Here is a 15,737-nt window from a genome sequence, read left to right on the forward strand (position 1 = left end):
GGTGCCTTGTTCTTTGCCAATTCTATCAATGCACTTTGGACTATGATGATACAAATGGAGTAAAGTTTTCAAGACCTTCATTTGCTGATGGAGCACAACTCAAAATGAAGAGAAACAGCTGTAAACATCCATTAATCATCAGAACATGGAATGTATGAAGTATAAATCTAGGACAATTGGAAATTGTCGCAAATGAAATGGAACGCATAAGCATCGACATCCTAAACTGAAATTAGTGAGCTGAAATGGACTGGTATTGGCCATTTTTAATCTAACAATCACATGGTTTACTATGCCAGGAATGACAAATCGAAGAGGAATGTTGTCATATTCATCATTAAAAAGAACATATCAAGATCACTTAAGAATAGCAATGCTGTCTGTGATAGGATAATATCCATATGCCTACAAGGAAGACAAATTAATACCACTATAATCCAAATTTACACACCAACCACTAAAGCCAGTGATGATGAGACTGAAGAATTTGGAGAATTCTACCAACTTCTTCAGTCTAAATTGATTAAACATACAATCATTGATAATTCCCTGTAAACTTTCACTCAATTCACAATGAAAACTTAAAAAAATGCAGATGTATTGATAATTTCTGGTGACTGGAATACAAAGGTTAGAAACAAAGAGGAAGGATCAATGGTTGGGGAATATGGCCTTGGTGATAGAAACAATGATTGCGTGGTAGAATTTTGCAAGAACAATGAATGGGTTGTTCATTGTAAATACCTTTTTTGAAAAACATAAAAGATGACTATACACATGGACCTCACCAGATGGAAAACACAGAAGTCAAATTGGCTAGATCTGTGGAAAGAGATGGTGGGAAAGCTCCATATCATCAGACAAAACAAGACCAGGGACAGACCTTGGAATAGACCATCAATTGGTCATATGTAAATTCAGGCTGAAGCTGAAGAAAATGAAAACAAGTCTATGAGAGCCAAAATAAGACCTTGAATATATTCCACCTGAATTTAGAGATGATCTCAAGAACAGATTTGATGCATTAGACACTGAAGACTGAAGACCAGAAGAGTTGTGGGATGACATCAAGAATATCATATAGGAAGAAAGCAAAAGTCATTAAAGACAAGAAAGAGGGAAAAGATAAAAATATACATCAGAAGAGAGTCTGAAATTTTCTCTCCAGTATAGAGATGCTAAAGCAAATAGTAGAAGTGGGGAGGTACAAGAACTGAACATAAGATTTCCAAGGCCAGCTTGAGAAGACAAAGTCAAATATAACAAAATGTGCAAAAAGCTGGAGTTAGAAAACCAAAAGGGAAGAACACACTCAGCATTTCTCAAGCTGAGGAAACCCAAACAAAAATGGCTGCAAACATATATTGACAGAGAACTTCCAGAGGCTCAAGCTGGTTTCAGAAGAGGACGTGAATGAGGGATATCATTGCTGATGTCAGATGGATCTTGACTGAAAGCAGAGAATACCAGAAAGATGTTTACCTGTATTTTATTGACTACGCAAAGGCTTTTGATTGTATGAATCATGACAAGCTATGGACAACATTGCAAAGTATGAGTATTCTGGAACACTTAGTTGTCCTCATGAGGAACCTGTACATAGACCACGAGGCAGTTGTTCAAACAGAACAGGGAACACTGAATGGTTTGAATTTAGGAAAGGTGTGTGCTAGGGTTGTATTCTTTCACCAAATTTATTCAATCTGTATGCTGAACAAATAATCTGAAAAGCTGGATTATATGAAGAAAATCGTGGCTTCAGGATTGGAGGAAGACTCATTAGCAACCTGTGATACGGAGATGATACAACCTTGCTTGCTGAAAGTGAAGAGGACTTAAAATACTGATGAAGATCAAAGACCACAGCCTTTGTATGGGTTGCATCTCAATGTAAAGAAAACAAATAGCCTCACCACTGGACCAATAAACAACATCCATTTAAGTGGAGAAAAGATTGACGTTGTCAAAGACTTCATTTTGCTCAGATCAATCATCAACACTCATGGAAGCAGCAATCAAGAAATCAAATGACATAGTGCATTAGGCAAATCTGCCACACAAGACCTTTTTAAAGTGTTGAAGAGCAAAGATGTCAGTTTGAGGACTAAGGTGCGCCTGACCTGAGTCATGGTATTTTCAATAACCTCATATCATATGCATGTGAAAGTTGGACAGTGAATAAGGAAAACCATAGAATTGATGCATTTAAGTTATGGTGTTGGAAAATATTCAAAGTACCATGGGCTGCCAAAAGAACAAACCAGTTTGTGTTGGAAGAAGTGTAGCCAGAGTGCTCCTTGGAGGCCAGGATGACCAAACTTCATCTCTCATACTTTAGACATATTGTCAGGAGGGACCAGTCACTGGAGAAGGATATCATGTTTGGTAAAGTTGAGGGTCAGAGAAAAGGGAAGACCCCCAATGAGATGGATTGGCACAGTGACAGAAGCAATGGGCTCAACCATTGTGGGGTTGGCCCAGGACCGGGCAGTGTTTTGTTCTGTTGTGCATAGGGTCCCTATGAGTCGGTACTGACTTGTGTCTAACAACTGTGTAGATACCTTCTAAGCCAGTGACTTTAAACTTGAGCAAGTAACAGAACTACCTGAAGAGCTTGTGGTAACAGATGGGCTGATAATTTGCATTTCGAACAAGTTCCTAGCTGATACCCTAGTAACTGGAAGCACCACACCTTTGTGTAACCAAAGCAACAGCAAGGACATCACCTGGCAACTGATTAGAGCTAGACTCTCAGGCCCTGCCCCAGCCCTCTTGGTTCCAACTCATCGAATCCCTGGTGTGGTATTGTGAATTAATGTGGGCTAACTGCTCAGTTGGTTTGAATGGGAAGCTAAGTGGTTCAAGCTCATTAATTCACTTCTCAGAAACCCTACACAGGGTCACTATGAGTAAGAACCTATGTCAGGGCACTTAACAACACAGGGTTTCTAGCTTGTATGTTTGAATTGCCAACTTTGCTTATCCTGCAGCCTCACATCAGGACCCCACCCTAGGGAATCCAAATTTTTAACAAGGAGCACAATTTCAGAGAGGAGTAAACTGAGCCGACGCCTGTTTCAATCCCAGATCTGACAACTCTTAATTTTCTTCACATGTGAGATTGTCTGGTGTGGGCGTAGGGGTGTCAGGGCATAGGAGGGCCTGGGCTAGCAGTAAGAGGAAGGGATGGTTGGGAACCTTTCTGACAGTGTTAATGCCGTCTCCTTCCTCTTGGCCTTCACAACCAGCTGCTGGCGGAGCTGACCAGGTTGTCTAGGAGCGTTACCTGGGTGCCATGCTTGTCCACCTTGGAGATCTTCCTCTGCAACCTGGGCCAGGCCCATTACCTCAGCCTTTCTTCTTACTGCCTGCCCCTGTGGGACCCAGCTGGGCAGCACTGGTGTTTCCTCCCGGAGGCCCCAGTGTGTAGAGGGCAAAGATTCAGGAAAGTGGCTTGTGGTTGGGAGCCTGGGCCAATGGGTGCAGCCAGCAGCTGTTGGATCTGCTGGCTGTGATGGAGGAGGTGAATGTGTCCCTTTGCAACGTGAAGCAGTTCACGGGAACCTGGGACCAGCAGTGATTTGAACCTTCTGAGAGGGAAGGGGCTTTTTCTCCTTGTGTACCCCGTTTCTGGGCCTGTTGTAGTGTCCTGAGCCTTCTCACCTTTTCTAGGGCCAGAAACACTTTCTAGTGTAGAAAGTGGGTGGCTGGTCACCCATCACTCCAATCCACCTGTGCACACACCCCTTTCTATAGCTACAATCTACAGCAGCACACCAGGACCTCATGGACATTCCCGGCACATATCACAACACTACAGAAACAGCTGTGATTGTGATTTTACAAATGAGAAAACAGAAGCAGTGTTGTAAAATAAGGTCTTTAGGGAACAAACCCCAGCCACCCCACTGTTGGGCCCTACAGCTCAGCTTCTGCTTCTCTCTGGGTAGAGGTAAGAGCCCAGATAGATCCTAGGCTAGCCCTCCTTGGTCATGGTCCCACCTCCAACCCTAGAATAACTGTAACTGTCATGTGGCAACTTGCAAAAGAAAACAAAAACAAAACAAAAAATGCAAATCCAAACTGTATTTATTTAATATATTCATCATCGGGGCTCAAAAGGAGAGTTAATTTAAAAACAAACAAAAGTGACAGCACAGTTTAAGATAAGAATCCTGTACAGAAATCAAGGAATGGACGGACAGACAATCTAAGGAAAAAATAGACAGTACAGGGAGGGTCTGGACAGATGGGGTTAGGGCTCTTGGCTGGAGACTTGCTTTGAGTAGGTTTCCTGCAGGTATTTCTTAAAGGCTGGAAGAGAATGGGCAGGATTTGTTAAGTGATGGGGACTGAAGGAGAGCAGGAAAGGTTCAGGAGATTAGGGAGTGGCTGCTACACACCCGACCCACCCCATGGCCTTTGCCTCCAGTAAGATCGGGGAGGGCAGTCATTTGCCTTCTATTAAAAAGTTCTGCAACCTATACCACTGTGGATGTGGTACAAAAAAAAAAATGCCAAACCAAACCCATTGCTTTTGGAGTCAATACTGACTCACAGTAATCCAACAGGGCAGCGAACTGTCCAATAGTTTTCAAAAGGCGGGAATCTTTATGGAAAGGAACCTTGGTGGCACTGCAGGATAAGTACCGAACTGCTAACTGCAAAATCAGCAGTTCAAATCCCTGAGTGTCTCCTTGAGAGAAAGATGAGACTGTCTGCTCCCATAAAGATTTAGTCTTGGAAATTCTATTTAGGGTCATTATGAGTTGGAGTTGAACTCAATGGCAGTTACTGTGTTTGGTTTGAGTCATCTTTATTGACTGTTCTCAGGACACTGTCCAAAGTCACTGGGATCCTTGTTTGAGGATGAAGGACCTACCTGTGGGGTTTTTCCAGAGTTCGGCAGCATGTGTGTTCAAAGGGCTATCAATATTGGGTTCTGTGAGGAAAAAACAAAAAACAGTCAAGTGGGTAGAGAAGGCCAACCCAAGGGAATCCCAGATAGGCCCTAGTGTGCAGGGGAGGGATTGGTCTCTGATGTTACCTCCTAGCAGGCTCTGGATTGAGAGGAGGATGGTCCTGACATCATAGAGGGCAGACCACTTGTCCTTCAGGATGTCTAGACAGATGTTACCCTGAGTGTCCACGTTGGGGTGGTAGCAGGGCGTGAGGAACTTCACTGTGGGCGCGTTGTAAGGGTAGCCACTGGGGAACTCGAGGGAGAGCTTGTACCTCAGGTCTTCATATACCTGGCATTTCGAGAAACAGGTAGGAGTGATAGGAGGTCATTTCCCAACCCTAACATCACAGCTGAGAGCGCGAGAGGATGTTGGGAGTTTGGTTCTGGTGCTTTCTCTCCAGTTTAGTGGAGATGGTTAAAACTGTGAGATGCTCTGCAGGTGAGGGGCCCACCTCCATGGTGGAAACATAAGTGATACTTTGGTCTGGGGTTGTAAACTCACAACCTGAGACAGCTTTGGTGCAACTAGAATTTAGTTGTGAACGAGTAAAAATTAGTTTTTGGACACACACCTGAGTTTCAATCTACCTCAAATCAGCTCTGCAGCCGTGGGAAGCTGCCCCTTTGTTTGGATAGAGTGCTCCCTTGCTCCTCTACCCATAACCTTGCTGTCTTGCCCCTTACAGGCATATAATGGAAAGCTTGCTTTAAATCCACCCTCTTATTTAGACACCCCCCACCAACTCTTTACTTACTGTGCCAGCTGCTCCATGGATGGTCCCCACCCACTTGAAAAGGTTGTCTGATTCAGGGAAGGCAGAAATGCCTTTGTCACCAGACATCTGGGGAGGAAACAAAACAACACTTGCTGGACTTGAGTACACATTTTGGACATAGTAATGGAGATCTGTGGATAGGCCCCTTCTCAGTCTGATCACATGTTAATCCAAAATAAAGCAATGAGACCAAGTTGAGAAGGTTTTTCTAGGGGTGTGTAGGTATGTGCATGATTAGATTCTTAGGGCAGCACAAATCCCTTTGGGGGTGGGGTACTATTGGGATTATAAAGGAGGATCAATCATCACTAGGCCAAGGATGGAGGGAGGGGTTATGCAGGGAGGCAGGAGGCAATTCTCTACCCACAATCCTGTTGGTTGCTTGGGTATTCATTCAACCAGCTATCAGTGCTTGTTCAAAGCTCAGGACTGCTTACAAGAAAGGCTTCACAGGGAGGATGTGAAAATGACACCCAGGAAGAAAGCACTCCATGGTGTGACTGGGATAGTGGGGAGTAGGGGTGAAGCTATGACGCTTGGGGCAGAGGAGTCAGGTCAGCTGGACAGTGATGAAGAAAAGGTGTCAATGGGGCCTGCGAACTTCTTCCCGTACTCATCTACTTTAAGGTCCACATCCAGCAAAAGGCCTGATGTAGGAGGGAGGCGGACTACCTCGTTGGGGATCTGGGAGGCTCAGCCACTCACCATGAGGGTCATCAGCTCCTGCTGTAACCTGCAAAGAGAGCATCATCCGGGGTTACGTAGGGTCTGGAAGAACAGCCAAGGAGGCTTCTCCCACGCCCCCATATCCACAGTAGGGTCCTAGTGAGTTCAAGCCCTCTCTAATTCCAGGCTCCCGCATAAAGTTTCTAGCATGTTCTCATCTCCACTGCTTTCCGCGTTCTCAATCTCAACCGCCCCCCAACCCCGCCAAGCCACGCAACTTCCCCGCAGCAGGATACCGACAGCGTCGCTACCCTCCCGACCCACTTCCGAAGGGTCTCAAAGAGTCCCCACCACCCTCCGAAGACCTCCCCCGCCCCAGGAGGAGGAAAAAGTCCCGGAAGCCCAGCTCTTGGCCTCCACGCCTTGGATGCCCGGCTTCGGAGGATGTCTACCTCCGTCTCGCTCACCTCTTGCCCACGGAGCCCCGGGCAGCGCCCCCGCTGGGCTCAGCCCCTTTCCGGGCGGCGACGACGCTGGCTGCGGCTGGGTCGCGGTTCTGGGAGGCCATTCGGTCGGCGATATTAGAGAACCAGGAACTAGAAAGACACGACTGCAACTGCAGGCCAGTGGGCCCGCCCGCCCGCGTTTGAATTGTAACTCTCTGGCAGCGCCGGCCAATCAGCGGCTCGCGTGGGTTTGATCCAGCCAATGAAGCGCACCGGAGAGCTCCGTCACCACGCACTCGCTAGACCCACCCACCAACGCGCCATATTGAGCGGTGGCGTCTTGCTTCTGAAAGACGATTGGCAGGAACGGTTGCCCTTAACTAGTACATCTGTGGTGGATTGGTAGCCTTTGGAAAAAGCCTACCATTAAAGGGCAAGAAAAAATGCATGTGGGCTTAACCCTCAAAGACAAACACCTAGCTATTCTGGGATCTACCGGTATGCCAAGCCGTGATCCCTGCATTCTGGGTAAGGGAGTGTCTCCAGTATGGGAGAACCTGTACCTTAGTGGATGGATTGGAGCTCCGGGTGTTTGAAAATCCTAGTGAGTCAGAGAAACTAGAGGCCGATGGCCAAAGTGGTAAGACTCCTTATCAGCAACACGGGGTCAAACCCTGCTTCTCCAGCCACTTTACTGTGGGATCCTGGGCCCATCAGTTAGTGCCTAGGCTGTAAAATGGGGGAGAGCCTGCCACTACTGCTCATTGTTTATATGGTCCCTCATCCATCCCCATGGGGCCAGCCATCAGACACCGCCACATCTACCCTAGGTGACTTTTAGCAGCAAGAAACAGAAAGTTGGCTTCATAAAGCAGAAATGCATAGACAATGAGACTTTCCCAGTTCTAACATGGGAAGGGAGAGAGAAGGGTAGCTGGTCCTTCTTGCCGTCTTCTAGAGCCCTTGATGTTTCTCAGTCCCCACAGGGCGGACTACACAGCAGGCTCACCATCTGTGTTTATTACAAACTATTTAACTGCTTTTTATTCCAATAACTTTACAAACACAGAACCACATGCCAGTCTGGGGGTGCACTGCAGTGACTCATTCACTACTAAGTAGCCCAGGCACAGCAGAATGTCACCATGATCCCCCTGGGAGTAGACCCAGCAGCAGCCTCGGTCATGGGAGAGAGGGCTTTGGGAGGGCATCCAAGTGTAGCCAGGGCCATGGGCTCAGGTCTGTGGAGGGGCTTCAGCACGATGCTCATTCTCTGTGCGCAGTGTCTCCATGTACTTTCGCATCTTCTCAACCATCCAGGAGGGTAGGACAAAGGATTTCAGCTCCTCTAACTTCAGGTCTAGGCAGCCCCTGGAAGAGACAGTAGGGAGGGAAGTTGGAGTAAAGAACAATGTGGGCTCAGACTATCCTCATGGCTACCCTGAGTAAGCGGGCAGGGTACGGGGCAGAAGATTTACCTGTAGTCATCACTGGCAGCAAGGTCCCGGATGTCCTCCTCAATGAGGAGGTAGGCCTGGGGTGGGCGGCAAAGGAGAGCAGTCAATGCCTGATTCACTCCAACGCAACACAATTTCATTAAACATCTGCCTAACAGACTTGAAAGGGGGAGAACAGTAAAGAGATGTCTGAGGAGTGGTTCTGAGATAGTGTTTTCCTCAGAGACTTCATGGCTGGAGGAATGGAAACCGGTTAATAATTATCCATGTATAGTCTCCCCATCTTTTAAAAAAGGATCCAAAGTGGCTTACAAGAAAATGTCAAAAGAATTAACAAAAGATGCATGGTAACAGGAAGCCGGGTGGAGGAAGCTATATGCCAACTCTAGGGACGAAGACAATTTGGTTTTGAGCTTCACGACAACAATGAAACCATGAAATACTGCCCTGCTGTCCAGCCCTGGGCTGTACCGGCCTGGTGGAGAGCTGTGTAAGACCAAGGCTAGCTCTGGGAGGAGTCCCCTTGGGAGTCTCTCACATAAGGATGGTGTTCATCACATTCCAGTCTTCTGTGGGAGACATTTCTTTCTAGCCTTAGGATCAAGAGTTAAGTGTGGGTCCCTTGAGTATTTTGATTGCTTTTATCGTATGTTGTTGTTAAGTGCCATCAGTCGATTCCAACCCATAGCAACCCGGTACAGGGTTTCCAAGGAGCAGCTGGTGAGCTTCTTGAACCACGGACCTTACAGTTCAAGTGACTTTGCCGTCTGACGCATTAGGCCACAGTGCCACCCCAGGACTTATAAGCCCTGTGAAATGGGTCTCTGTTGATCAGGTATCCTTGAGAGGGGTCTAAGCTGAATTAATGATCACCTATATAAGTACACAAGTCTCCAACGGCAACAATTTAAAAAAAAAAAAAAAAAATATATATATTGTTGTTGTTGTTAAATGCCGTTGAGTCGGTTCTGACCCATAGCGACCCTGTACAGGGTTTCTGAGGGCGTAAATCCTTACGGGAGTAAGAAAATAAAGTGTGGGCATAATAAATAAAGTAGTAAAATAAAGAGAGCTTTCATCTGTTTCTCGATTTGAATCAGAAAGGCCTAAGCTGTACGTACGCATCTACAATAAGTGATCAGTACTGGGCCATGAGGCAGCCCTCTTGGGAGCCTGGGATGGACAAAGCCCTCCACACTAGTTTTAGGACACATTCCACGATGATTCTCCTAAGGTTGGTGCCTGATAGCAGCTGAGAAGTCTTGAAGTATAAAGGAGCTCTAGAAGGGACTGCTGTGGGGGGGCGAAGCCTGGGCTTTTCACAGGTAATGTCACTGCCAGGTGGGTGCTCATTGAGAAAAGCCTCCCTTAGCGGTATGCGGTGGAAGTATGCTAACACGGTATGCTAACACGATCCAGTTATGTGGTCTGAGTGGGATGAAGTGGGAGGGTGCAGGCAGTATGAGGGAGACCTAGGGACAGGGAAGGGGATCCCTGGGACTACAGCATGAAGGACATGGCTCCTCTCTCCCATTTATCAGTCCCCAAACACTGCCACATGTAGCCAGAACCCTGGGTGGGCCTGGATGATTGTGGGACCAATGCTTACCATCTTTCCTCCTGTTGCCCGCATATGATGTTGCTCTGCCAGCCAGTGCTTATCCTGGGGGTCAGCTGCATACTGTGAGGGATGAAGTCACAGGGGAGAATTCAGTCGAGTGTGAGGCGGCCTTTGTTCATTAGTACCTGGCAGACACCTGGCGCATGCGCACTAGTCTCTGCACAACAAGCTGAGTTCATTCCCGGGAGGCCAGGGACCCAATTCCCAGAGATTTAGGGCACTTCTAATTCTTACACCCTCTGTTTCTCAAAATACAGCATCTCTGGCAACTGGTAACTAGTTTAGTTAGAGCTTCTGCCTTTCAAAAATGACCCACAGGGGCTTAGAACACCCATGTTGTTATGGCGCCTGTGTTTCTAAGTCAAAACACAGGACTCCTTATGCACTAAGCAAGGGAGAAGAGAATCATGGTGAAGAGCCTGGCCTTGGCATTAGAAAAACAAGATGTGAAATTCTGCTTCTTCCATGTATCAGCTGCTGTGAAGCCTAATTTGTGTCTCAGTTTCCTCACAGATAAAATGGAGAGTAATAATACGTACAGGGTTGTGGTTAATAAGTGAGACAGTGTATAGAAAGTGCTAAACACAGTATCTAGCCCATTGACACATTGTTGGACTGAAGCAATAAGTCCAAACTGCACTGAAGGCATGCTGAATCAAAGGAGGTTTTATAAAATATTTGAGACAAAGCTGGCATATCTGGGCTGTATAGTCAAAACCCTTCAGGTTTAAATAAATATTTCACTTTACAAAAAACGTTAAGTATTCATCAAAATTTTTAAAGCACATCCCCTCCCAGGCAATGATCTGCCGGCATCACCCACACATGTGCACAGGAAACACGTACCACAATGTCTGCGGCAGTATGTTTATAACAGCAAAATACTGAGGGAAGACTTACTCACCAACAGGGGTGTGAGTAAATCAAGTTCGGGAGATCTAGTCTATGAATTCTATATGCTCTTGTTAAGTGCCACTGAGTCTCTTTCAACCCATCGTGGTCCTGTGTAGGGGTTCCAAGGAGCAGCTGGTGGGTCTGATTTTGTGGTTAAAGTCCAGTGCCTATCCTATAGCACCACACTAGGACGCCATGAATCTATATGGTGGTAATGGTGGTGGTGTGCCGTGGAGTCAGTACCCTTCATAGGGTTTCCGTGGCTGTATATCTTTATGGGAGCAAAAAGCCTCATCATTCTCCCGCGGAATGGCTGGTAGTTTCGAATTGCTGACCTTGAGGTTAATAGCCTGACTTGTAATCACTATGCTACCAGAGCTCCTTATGAATCTATATAGCTATTAAAAATAAAATAAGGGAGACAGAATTTAATAACATTAAAAAAAACCAACTCCTAAGCCATTGTCCACTCAATAGGTTTGCAGTGGTCAGCAAACTTTTTCTGTCAAAGAGCAGAAAGTAAATTCTTTAGGCTTTTTGCCTGGCACATATGAGGGAGCTTCAAAAAGTTTGTGGGGAAAAGCCGTTCTCTTTTCATTCCAGCCCCTCGTATGCTCATCTATTTCCATATCCTCCTGTAAGAACAGCTGAGTTGGAAACAAACAGGTCACGATAGCCGTTTGCCCTGCATGTGACTCTGTGCTCAGGTGGGCAAGTTCTGTCTGTTTGTTCACAGTTGTATCGCCAGCATTTGGAGAGTACCAGGAACATTGCGGACCCTCAATATTTGTTCAGTGCATGCATGAATGAATTTTGGGGTTAAAAAAAAAAAAAAAAATTCGGACAACATGACCTGGTCTCAATGTAAGAAAAGCAGTAAAGGGCGGACACAGGCGCACAGAATGATGGCAGTGCACCACATCTGTCAGCGGTCACCTCGGAGGTGAGGCAGCCTGGGGAAGGGCAACTTTGTGTTCTGAAAGCTCAGGCGCGTTATTTGAATCTTTTCCTTTTACTGTAAAAATGGGTTTATATACAGTTAGTGTAAAGGACATAAAATACATGAACCTCAGCCTCCATGACCCTGAGACCAGAAGAAATAGATGGTGCCCAACCACTAGTACCATCAGAAAGGGATCATACAAGCAGGCCCTTGATAAACAGTACCATCAGAAAGGGATCATATAAGCAGGCCCTTGATAAACTGGGAGAAAATGTGGAACAAAAGTCATAACCATTAAAAAGACCAGGCTCACTAATCAGACAGAGATTGGTGGAACTCCTCCTGCCTTTGAACTCTAGATACCTTTCAGGGCTGGAAGTGAACTCACCACCCTGGCTCAGTTTTCAGCCAAATATAAGGTTTATAAGAGAGGTCTGAACTCTTTAGAATAATCAACCATTCAAATGAGATGAAAAGGGCAGCAACTGACCAAGAATAACATTTAGAAGGTAGGAAACATTATGGAAGCAGGAGGAATAGAAATGGGAAGCCAAGGGAGGAAGGGGGATGAGTGAGGTTACACTGTGGGGATTGCAATCAATGGCATGAAACAAACTGTGTATGAATTACTGAAAGGAAAACTGATGGGCTTTGCCAACCTCTACTCAATTCACAGTAAAAAGTTTCTTGTTTTTTTTTTTAAAATTGGTTTATATATTATTTCTTAAGAAAAATACCAACATAAAACCATCGATTAATTATAAATACGACACCACAATATCACAGAGACAGCAGATATTTCAGCTTACACAAAGAACCAAAGAGTGGCTTAAGCAAGTAATCAAAATACAGAGTCAGAAAACATAATACCAAAAAATGATAGGGATTTCATAAGTAATATTTAGGTACCTTCAACAGATTGAGAGAATGAGAAAACTGAAGATGAAATTAAGGAAATTACAGACAAAACTTTAGAATAATTCAGGAAAACACTGTAAGAATAAGTTGACAAAATAAATGAAAAAAAAAAAAACTGGAACCATACAAAAACAGCAAATAGAAAGCCTGAAGATTAATACTAAGACCTCAGAAATGGATTATATCGTGAAAGGACAAAGAAGTAGAACTGAATCAATGAAAACGAATCTCTTTAAGAAAACAAAAAAATATGAGAAACAACAAAAAAATCCAAAGAAGGCCTAAGATTTATGTGAGACACTATGAAGAGACAAAGACTTATGTGTGATTGGAATTCCAGAACAAGAAGAGACAAAAACAAACAACATAACAACAAAAAAACTATAGTGAAAACTGTCAGAGAGTTGTTGCGAATAAAACATTCTTCACGTCGTGAAGTGAGCATGGTGGCTGCATGTGATAAGCACTGGACTATGAACCACAAGGTCCTTGATTCGAGCCCACCAGCTGCTCCATAGAAGATAGATGAGGCTTCTACTCCTCAGAAACCCTTTACAGGGTCGCTAGGAGTTGGAACTGACTCCATGGCACTTAACGATAACATCATGAAAGGTGAGAAGATATGCATTCAAGAAGTTGAATAAACCCCAACAGGACAGACCCCCAAAGAAAATCACTAAGATAAATTGTAATTAAACTTTTCAAAACCAAAGACAAGGAAAGAATCCTGAGAGCAGCTTAGGAAAATGCAGTTACCAACAAAGGAGAACTAATAAGATTGAACTCTGATCTCTCAGCAGAAATCCTGCAGACAATGGGGTAACATAAAACTCTGAAAGAAAAAAAGAATCAAACCCAGCAAAATTGTTTATCAAATATGATGGCAAACTTAAGATATTTCCATATAAACAGGAATGAGAAACCAGACCAACCTTCTACAAAATACTACGGGAGTTCTATGGACAGAGAACAAACAACAGCAGACAACAACCTGAGATTAACACACATGACAATATTGCCCAAAGTAAAACAAACCTACAAGGCTCAGAATAGGGAACCAGAGATAGCAGTTTGTAACAACAACATAAAACCAAAGTAAAAAGAGATAATGTAATTAAAGAACTTCCAAATGAAGAGGAAATGATAGCAAAAAGATTTCAAGGAAAACAAAACAAAACAAAACAAAACATCCTAATTGTAATTCTAAAACTAGACCGCGATGTCTTACTCCTAGCTCTAGCACAACCCCTAGGCCTACACCCCTAACACTAACCCTAATCCTAACCATAACTGTTAACACTAGACAAATTCCTAGGCCTAGCCTAGACCTAGTTATAACCCTAATCCTGACCCCCCCAAGAAAAATTAACCATCATGTAACAGGAATTCAAAGATAGTCCAAGGGGATGTGGATCTTCCAGAACAGACAGACACGGGTGGGGGAAGAAGGTCACCCAGGTGAATGGAACAGCAGGTGTGAAGTCACTAAGAAAGGACAATGAAACCCTGAGATTATCACCCCACTGTCACCTTCAAAGCGGGAACTATCTTACACCCTGTGGCTCCGCTCCGTTTCCAGCCAAATGCCCATAAGGTGAACAATGGAGGAACGCGCTCCTTAGGACTATCAGCCATCTGAGATCAAGCGGGCAGCATCTGCCCAGAGATGCAGCTCAGAAGGGGGGTAAGTGGGAGCATGTGGAAACAGGAAAGACAGAGTGAGATGCATGATAGTACACTGTGTGGATAGCAAGCAATGAAACAAAATGTGTATGAATTATTGAATGGAAAACTGGTGTGCTCTGTAAACCTTTACTTATATCACAATAAAAGGTGAAAAACAGAGGAAAATGATGAAGACGCAAGCAGGTTAAGTTGTCTAGGTGTCAGGGCAATGGGAAGGTAGCCCTGCTTCAGGTCTGCCCTTTAAAGACTTTGCAAACTTGGACAGAAGTGGTAGACAGATCCTATGATTCTGGAACCCAAATGGGCTGTGCGGTCTGGCAGTAGGCCCCAAACCGTACGGACAGGTGCCGAGAAGCAGGCCTTCCATATACTTGCCCTGTTTTCCCAATGAATCGAGCAGCTCCTGTGACTGATAAAGTGCAACTTCATGTAAGAAGAGGGCGAGGGGCTTCGTGACCCACTCCCCCCAGTGGAGACTAAAGCATAGCTGTTCTCAGGGTCAGAACCAGTGCCGTTCTTATTGGCTGAATAAGAACAAGTCCTCACTTACTGGCTGAGTAACCTCGCGCAAGTCACACAGCCTTTCTCAGCCTTGATTTTTTCCTTGGTGAAATTAATAATAATAATAATAATACCAATCTTAAAGCCAGTTCCAGGACTTAATGTAGCTTCAAAAAGTGTTTGGCATACAATGAAATGCAGGGAGTGTCTCAATTACTGCTGCACAGAGAGGATGGACAAATGACAAAAGGCAGACCGGCAGCTCCACTCTGGACCTCCTGCCTCCCAGATCTGTGTGGGTCCCCAGCTTCTCTGTGTCAGCTCCTCCCAGTGCAAGAACCAGGCTCATTTCCACCACTCACCTACCTTAAAGAGGTGGGGGTGCTTGATATAGATCCTCCCTCTGGTGCCCCCCATGCCAAGGGCCCTGAAAAGTAACAGATGAGGGTAAGGCCTCCAGCAGTTGTAGTTCCAGTGGGGGACCTGCCATGCCCCTTCCTTAGCACCAAAGCTCCCAGACTTACTTGTTAGCTCGAGATCCCAGGACAAAGGTGGTAGATTCATTCAGCCGAGCTGGGTCCCACTGCAAAAATCACAGCGGCTGCTGAGGGGAGGCGTCATTTGCTGGGCAGACCCCAACACTCCTCCCCTTGCCCTCTCCCACCATGACCCTGTCCTTTATTCAACAGGCAGTTGATTTTAAATTTCATTTTGCTTTTGTTGTTGGGAACACATACAGGGAAACACACACCCATTCCACAGTTCTCCACGTACAATCCAGTGCCACACATGAACTTCTTGGAGTTGTGCAAATATTTTCTCCCTCCTCTCTAATTGTGCCAGTTGGCTATTGTCACTTTGACTTC

General features: G+C 45.2%; 2 protein-coding genes across 5 annotated transcripts in view; both read right to left on the reverse strand.

Moving 5' to 3' along the window:
* Nucleotides 1-4,255: 4,255 nt before the first annotated feature.
* UBE2C (ubiquitin-conjugating enzyme E2C) lies at nt 4,256-7,087 on the reverse strand. Of its 4 annotated transcripts, XM_006839244.1 has the most exons (6): nt 6,873-7,087; nt 6,445-6,472; nt 5,719-5,805; nt 5,048-5,252; nt 4,883-4,942; nt 4,256-4,314 (listed from the first exon to the last, which is right to left on the reverse strand). In XM_006839244.1, exons 1-6 carry the CDS (start codon nt 6,971-6,973, stop codon nt 4,256-4,258), a joined length of 540 nt encoding a protein of 179 aa, XP_006839307.1. In that variant the 5' UTR covers nt 6,974-7,087. The 4 variants fall into 4 exon arrangements, with proteins under 4 accessions (XP_006839307.1, XP_006839308.1, XP_006839309.1 ...); XM_006839245.1 differs by lacking the exon at nt 5,719-5,805; XM_006839246.1 differs by having other exon boundaries at nt 4,883-5,050; nt 5,715-5,805; nt 6,873-6,973.
* A 769-nt stretch (nt 7,088-7,856) lies between these two features.
* The window catches only part of DNTTIP1 (deoxynucleotidyltransferase, terminal, interacting protein 1), a 34,720-nt gene continuing 26,839 nt past the window's right edge, over nt 7,857-15,737 (reverse strand). Inside the window, exons 9-13 of the mRNA XM_006839248.1 lie at nt 15,396-15,454; nt 15,238-15,298; nt 9,918-9,989; nt 8,330-8,385; nt 7,857-8,222 (exon numbers count right to left, since the gene is read on the reverse strand). Coding sequence (XP_006839311.1) covers nt 8,087-8,222; nt 8,330-8,385; nt 9,918-9,989; nt 15,238-15,298; nt 15,396-15,454 — 384 coding nt within the window. The 3' untranslated portion in view covers nt 7,857-8,086. The remainder of the gene's footprint in view (nt 8,223-8,329; nt 8,386-9,917; nt 9,990-15,237; nt 15,299-15,395; nt 15,455-15,737) is intronic.

This window comes from Chrysochloris asiatica, unplaced genomic scaffold, assembly GCF_000296735.1.
Source record: "Chrysochloris asiatica unplaced genomic scaffold, ChrAsi1.0 scaffold00023, whole genome shotgun sequence".
Lineage (NCBI taxonomy): Eukaryota > Metazoa > Chordata > Mammalia > Afrosoricida > Chrysochloridae > Chrysochloris > Chrysochloris asiatica.

Bases quoted from the DNA above. Each gene is read 5' to 3' on its own strand.
- UBE2C (XM_006839244.1), bottom strand. From the start codon at position 6,973: ATGGCCTCCCAGAACCGCGACCCAGCCGCAGCCAGCGTCGTCGCCGCC. The intron at 6,473-6,872 runs GTGAGCGAGACG...CTCTCTTTGCAG, and splicing joins CGGGGCTCCGTGGGCAAGAG to GTTACAGCAGGAGCTGATGA. The intron at 5,253-5,718 runs GTAAGTAAAGAG...TCGAAATGCCAG, and splicing joins TCCATGGAGCAGCTGGCACA to GTATATGAAGACCTGAGGTA.